General features: G+C 41.7%; 1 protein-coding gene across 1 annotated transcript in view; it reads right to left on the bottom strand.

The window, feature by feature from the left end:
* Positions 1 to 5,147, bottom strand: part of LOC122555240 (cell surface A33 antigen-like) — a 49,308-nt gene extending 44,161 nt beyond the window's left edge. Inside the window, exon 1 of the mRNA XM_043701022.1 lies at positions 4,976 to 5,147. Within this exon, the coding sequence (XP_043556957.1) occupies positions 4,976 to 5,009 (34 nt within the window). The 5' untranslated portion in view covers positions 5,010 to 5,147. The remainder of the gene's footprint in view (positions 1 to 4,975) is intronic.
* Between the last annotated feature and the right edge of the window lie 2,334 nt (positions 5,148 to 7,481).

Raw genomic sequence — 7,481 nt, 5'->3', positions numbered from 1 at the left:
GTGCGGGGTTGTGGGACTATGAGGTTGGAGGCGGTGGATGGGAGATCCCCTGAGGTGATGAGGTTATGGATGGTCTGGGAGATGATGGTTTGGTGGTGGGAGGTGGGGTCATGGTCAAGGGGGCAGTAGGAGGAGGTGCCCGCGAGCTGGCGTTTATCCTCAGCGGTTTAAAGGTCGGTGCGCCAAACTACTACCGCGCCTCCCTTGTCTGCTGGTTTGATAGTGACGTTGGGGTTGGAACGGAGGGAGTGGAGGGCTGCACGTAATTCAATGTTGAGAAATCTGAAGTAATTCATATTGATAGGAGCAACATTGTGAGACAATGCAAACTCAAAGGCATAATACTGAGGGGGTGCAGAATCAGAGGTCCCCCCATGTACAGGTGCACAAGTAATTTAAAGTGGAAGTACTGGTTGCAAAAGCAATTAATAAGGCATATTGTACATTAGCTTTATGAATAGGGCTCCAGAGTATATAAAGGAGGTTCCACTAACTTTAGTAAAACACTGGCATCAACTGGAGTATTGTGTCTAGCTGTGGGAGCCAAACTTTAGGAGGGATCTAAAGACATTAGAGAAAGTCTAGAAAAAAAAACGTTCATGAAAATGATTCCAGATATGAATAAGGTGGGACTGATCTCCTCGGAGAACAGAAAGGTTGAGAAGAGATTTGCTAAGAGTATACAAAATCATGAAGGATCCACACATGGGTGTACCCATGCATGCAAATGTCAAAAACAAGTTGGGACAGATTAAAAGGTAAGTGCAAGAGAAATAACAAAACATTTTCAAACAGTGGAGCAAGCATGATCTGGAATTCACCACCTAAGATGGAGGAAGATTTAATTGAGGTTATTAAGATTTGATTAAATTGTCCTATGTGTCAGATATGATTCCTCCCAGCAGAGAGTTTGGCCCCAATTCTCATTGATTACAGTTTTGCTGGGGCTCCTTGATACCAAACTCAATCAAGTGCAGCCTTGATGTCAATGATTGGTACTCTCACCCCATTGCTGGAATTCAGCTCTTTTGTCCATGTTTGAACTAAGGCTGTAATGAAATTAGGAGCTGAGTAATCCTGGCTGAACCCAAACTGGGTGTCACTGAGGCAATTGCTGCTGAGCAGGTGCAGCTTGATGGCACTGTTGATGATACGTTCCCTCACTTTACTGATGAGCAAATATACATTGATGAGGCAGTAATTAGCCAGATTGGGTTTGTCCTGCTTTTTTGTGGATAGTACATACCTGGGCAATTTTCTACGTTGTCAGATAGAGATCAGACATCTCAGCTCCAGACCATCTCTGCTGGAGTCAAGGTAGTTTCTTCAGCTCAACCATTTTCAGATGCTTCATCAATAACCTTCCCTCCCTCATAAGATAGGAAGTGAGAATGATCGCTGATGACTGCACAAAGTTCAGCACCATTCACAATTCCTCTGATATTGAAGCAGTCCATGTCCAAATGCAACAAGACATGGACAATATCCAGGTTTTGGCTGATAAGCAGCAAGTAACATTAATGCCACACAAATACCAGGCAATGAACAACTCCAATAAGAGACAGTCTAACTACTGCCTCTTGCCATTCAATAATGTTATCAGCACTGGATTTCCCCATCATCAACATATTGAGGTTACCATTGAACAGGTGAATCAACAGTACCCCCCACATAAAGAATGGCCACAAAAGAAGGTCAGAGGCTCAGTATACTGTGGCAAGTAACTCACCTCCTGACTCCCTAATGCCGGTCCACCATCTACAAGGCACAAGACAAATGTGATGGAATATACCCCACTTGCATGGATGAATACAGCTCCAAAAATACTCAAGAAGCTTAACATCATCCAGGACAAAGCAGCTCTCTTGACTGTCACCACATCTACATGTATTCCCTTCACCAGTAGCAGCAATGTGTACTATATACAAAATACACTGCAGAAATTCAAAGACCCTTAGACAGCACTTTCCAAGCACACAATCACTTCTACCTAGAAGGGCAAAGACAGCAGCCTACATTGGAACAGTGTGACCTGCAAGTGCCTCTTCAAGCCACTCACTGTCCTGACTTAGAAATATATAGTTGTAGCTTCACTGTTGCTGAGTCAAAATCCTGGAATTCCCTCCTTAAGAGCATTGTGTGTCAATCTACAGCATGAGGCCTGCAGCAATTCAAGAAGGCAGCTCAGCAACAACCTTCTCCATGACAACTAGAGATGATAATAAATGCTGGCCAGTCAGCAGCACCCATGTCCCAGGAGTGAATAAAAATAAATCCACAAAATAAGAGCCTTCAGCATAATGGGGAGAAGGCCAGAAGTGGCACTAAGTTAACTGCTCCTTCAGAAAGCTACACAGACACAATGACTGATTGGCTGTCTTTTATTCTGTAACTATTCTGTGATTGGAGGTAAAAAAAAACTGAATACTATGAAGCTGTATTTAAGGTCATAATATGTTAAAAATATATTAGTCATCCAGCAGAGGTTCTTGTAATCAGAGAAATTGGGGATATTTTCCTTGAGCAGTGGGAGATTTGATGAAAGTGTCAAAAATCATGAACAGTTTTGGTGGAGCAAATAGAGAGAAACCACTTATACCACATGGTTACTAATTTAAGGTAATGTAAGGAAATGCTGTGAAGACAACATTTTTAGGTAATGGGCAGAATACACTGCCAGAAGCAGATTCAATAACCTTTGATAATTAATAATAATTAACTTCAATAGACTTTAAATGAAATTGCACAAATACTTTAAAGAAAACTAAAACCTCATTATAGTGATAGAGAAGCGACGTCAGAATGATTGGATAAGTTGTCTTCAAAGAGCCAATCCCTGTATGATGGACTGAATGGCTTCTAGCTGTGCTCTATCATTTTGTGATTCCAAATTATTTTTTGACTTGCAGGTAAATTATCGATGAATGTATTGACCAGGCAATTCAATTTTTAGTACAAGATTATGGGAATATATCTTGTTATAAATTTTACAATGAATGATTGCATAATCACATTTCAGTTTCACTCACACCCAGTTTCTGGCATCATAATCATTCACTTTGCTACAGATACACTGTATTACCCCAGTCATTGGCAAAAGGAGGAAATGTAAAAGACTATTCTTGTAGAATACTGAAGGAGTCCTGCATATTGCACTTCCATCATTGAGATGAAACAAAAATCCCAATAACCAGCTCAGGTTGGAGGGAATAATTTTTTCACACTAATGAAGGCAGAGCAGGAAAATTCTTTTAATGTTCTGACCAATATTATTCCTTGAAAAACACCACAAGGAACCAATTTTCTTATCAATTCTTTCATTGTATGGGATCTCACAGTGAGGAAATTGATTGTCAGACTACTTATGCTGTGATAGTGGCTATACGGCAATAAAACCTCATTGACTGTTAAAACATTGAGACCCAAGTTGGCGTGAGGTACTATTTTAATGCTTCCTTTTGCTGCAAGTGACAGGATCCTCTTACCTTCCTATGCAGCTGTCGAAAATCCTACATAATCAGATTGTACATAAACAATGTTATAATTACAGTTACATTGATCAATAGCTTAACAATCAGGAATGCTAATTTAACCACCGAATGTTGGATAATTGTAACAGCTTAGAATGATTGTTGGCTAAAATGTCAGGTAAACAGGTCCCAGGGGAAGTTGTAATTTCTGGTTATAGCATTACACAATACTGCAAAGTGTTGAACCAAGAATGTTAAAACTGAATTAAACCCAGGCGTGGAATGAAATGCACTATTGTACATTAAAAATCTGAAATACTACATATTGAAGCCTGTATTCTCTACAAAAAGTTAATTCAATAATATAACAATGCAAGGAATTCAGAAGACAGCAATTTGCTAATGTGGTGCTGACCAGTATGGCAGGATAAGCAGCGTCATGTTTTTGGACTATCTATAAACTCAAGACAAGTACCAAACATTGTGAGGGTGGCCTCATGACTGATAAATCCAACCCAGTGAGAGAAGAGGGAATGGTTCAAAATACAATTTGAAAATACTCTGGTACTTATTGCAGTCAACACTGTGGCCCTGACCTTCATTACCACCACTCAGCTTGTCCTGTAGAGGCAGGACATGAGTTGGACATTTATCAGCATGATCACAGGTAAACAACTTTATACCTTACATGGTAAGACTGCAATACCTCAATACGTTTCATTCTTTAAAATGTTACGTGGGCATCACTGGCTAAACCAGTATTTATAGCCCATCTAAATGCCCTGGACAAGATGGTGTTTTGCCACCATCTTGAACCCCTGTAGTATTTGAGATGCAGGTCCACTCAAGTGCTATTAGGAAGAGGGTTCTGGAATTTTGAATTCAGATAGGGAGGCAAAGATGATATACTACTCAGAGGGACAAAGTCTGGAGTTTCCATCTGCTGCCCTGCTCTTTTAGGAGAGGAATTGGAAGAGGCTATTGGAGGAATTCTGGAGAACTTTTAATATCTACTGTTGTGCAATGTTTCCTTGCGTTCAACGCAGATCTCACCTAACTCCTTTTTTTATATAACGACACCCCCTTAATCCATTCTTAAGGACCATTTCAAAAATGTCTTCAGACAAGCCTGTAGCTTTAGATGTGCCCCAGGAAAAGGAATAATGAATTCTGGTCTGGTTTGACAACTTTTTCGAATAAGGAAGTAAAATGGTTGGTGTAGGCTACACGGAGGACGGGAGTTGGAGGTTAGGAAGGTTCCTGAAAGTAACAAAAACAACTTAATCTTCAGCGTCAGGTCATTGAAGGCAAATTGGAACAAACGCAAAGGAAACGGCGTAGAATTAATTTCAAACTGAACGAATAGAGTCCATAAACTTCCAGCCTGATCTAACTCTATTCTCCGGTGAATTCGAAACCGAGGTCTTTCTGCAGCTTCGCTGTGAGGTGTGGCTCCCAGCCATGGCTCCGAGTCCACCATCTCCCGATCAATACCAAACCCCTACCTGTACACAGCGCCAGTCCCAGCTCAAGAAGCATCCTCCCGTTCTCTCTTCCAATGGACTGATGTTTAAAAGCAACACTCTTTCTCAAAACCTGAAGGAACTGATTTCGCGATAACCTCGCCCAACCTTGCTCTTTCCTCGCCTCCCTCCTCTGCCAGGTAGATTACACCCGGAAGCCTGGGGACTTGTCAATCATTGCGATAACTATCTTATTGGAGCACAGCTCCTTCACTTTGATTGGGGAAAACGTTTCTTCCTTCGTCTGCACCACAGAAATAAACATTCAGGATTCTAAAGAAAATCTCATTTTAACACATATAAAAGTCACATTAGCAACTTAGTCTTTGTTTTTGTCTCACTACTGTGTCACTGATTTGTTTCGTTTTGTAAAGTTTCACTTCTAATGAAAGTTACAGTCTAGAATTCCCATACGGTAGTACTGATGATGCTGGAGGAGTTTCCAAATGGTCAAAGTACCCTACACATGCTACTCGATTTTGTTTCTGGTTCGATGGACCAGGATAAGTCCAGAGCACTATAAAAAAGGATTTTGTTCTCAGCCAGACTGCCGTTCAATATTCGACTTCCCCACACAGTCTTTCCATGGGATGTTTGGACTGTAATCATTCCCTGCTGCCGGGTGGGGATCGGGGACCTGCGGAATACACAAACAACCAAACTGAGGTTTTGTTAATTAGCAGTGGAGAATCAAATTTGTTTATTATTATTCAATACCGAATCATGTAGAGAGAGTGGAAGAAAGGTGATTGAAGAGCTAGAAGAGATAAGAACAATTCTTACTCTATTTCTTAATTATCAACACCAAACGTTTCTGAAGGCAGGATCCGCTGCACTTGTAAACGTTAATTCGTTCAGTAAAAGTGACGATAAAATGTACTTTGAAGGGAATGGACAAAGTCTGTTTAGTGGAATAGTTGCACTGTCAGGCAGTTCCGTGTGATTCAATACCCAGGTTCTTGACTGGGTACAGAGGGACATCTCGAAGACACAGACCACTTTGACAGCGCTGTATGTACAGTTATTAAGACTGGATGTCTGATATTTGCATCGCCACTCCATTTGCTATACGCTCTGACACTGGGTACATAGAACATAGGTCTCTTCGGATGCTGCCTGAACTGCTGTGCTTTTCCAGCATCACTGTAATCTAGACTCTGGTTTCCAGCATCTTCAGTCATTGTTTTTACCTGTACATAGAACAAAGAACGTTACAGCGCAGTGCAGGCCCTTCGGCCTCGATGTTGTGCCAACCTGTCATACCAAGCTGAAGCCCATCTAACCTACACTATTCCATGTACGTCCATATGCTTGTCCAATGATGACTTAAATGTACTTAAAGTTGGCAAATCTACGACCGTTGCAGGCAAAGCATTCCATACCCTTACTACTCTCTGAGTAAAGAAACTATCTCTGACATCTGTCCTATATCTATCACCTCTCAATTTAAAGCTATGCCCCCTCGTGCTCGCCGTCACCACTCTTGGAAAAAGGCTCTCTCTGTCCACCCTATCTAACCCTCTGGTTATCCCTCTATTAAGTCACCTCTCAACCTTCTTCTCTCTAACAAAAACAGCCTCAAGTCGCTCAGCCTTTCCTCATAAGACCTTCCCTCCATACCAGGCAACATCCTAGTAAATCTCCTCTGCACCCTTTCCAAAGCTTCCACATCCTTCTTGTAATGCGGTGACCAGAACTGTACACAAAACTCCCAAGTGCGGCCGCACCAGAGGTTTGTACAGCTGCAGCATAATCTCATGGTTCCAGAACTCAGTCCCTCTATTAATAAAAGCTAAAACACTGTATGCCTTCTTAACAACCCTGTCGACCTGGGTGGCAACTTTCAAGGATCTGTGTACATGGACACCGAGATCTCTCTGCTCATCTACACTACCAAGAATCTTACCATTAGCCCAGTACTTGGCATTCCAGTTAGTCCGACCAAAGTGAATCACCTCACACTTGTCCGCATTAACCTCCATTTGCCACCTCTCAGCCCAGCTCTGCAGCTTATCTATTTGTCTCTGTAACCTACAACATCCTTTGTCACTATCCACAACTCCACTGACCTTAGTGTCATCTGCAAATTTACTAACCCACCCTTCTACGCATTCATCCAGGTCATTTATAAAAATGACCCAACACTGACCCTTGCAGTACACCACTTGTAACTGGACTCCAGGATGAACATTTCCCATCAACCACCACCCTCTGTCTTCTTTCAGCAAGCCAATTACTGATCCAAACTGCTATATCTCCCACAATCCCATTCCTCCGCATTTTGTACAATAGCCTACTGTGGGGAACCTTATCGAACACCTTGCTGAAATCCATATACACCACATCAACCAGTTTACTCTCATCTACCAATTTGGTCACCTCAAAGAACTCAATAAGGTTTGTGAGGCACAACCTACCCTTCACAAAACCATGCTGACTGTCCCTGATCAGATTATTCTTCTCTAGATGGTTATAAATCCTATCTCTT

This window comes from Chiloscyllium plagiosum, chromosome 12 (genome assembly GCF_004010195.1).
Source record: "Chiloscyllium plagiosum isolate BGI_BamShark_2017 chromosome 12, ASM401019v2, whole genome shotgun sequence".
Taxonomy (NCBI): domain Eukaryota; kingdom Metazoa; phylum Chordata; class Chondrichthyes; order Orectolobiformes; family Hemiscylliidae; genus Chiloscyllium; species Chiloscyllium plagiosum.
Note: the sequence above shows the minus strand (reverse complement) of the source record. Positions and strands in the feature narration are given on the sequence as shown.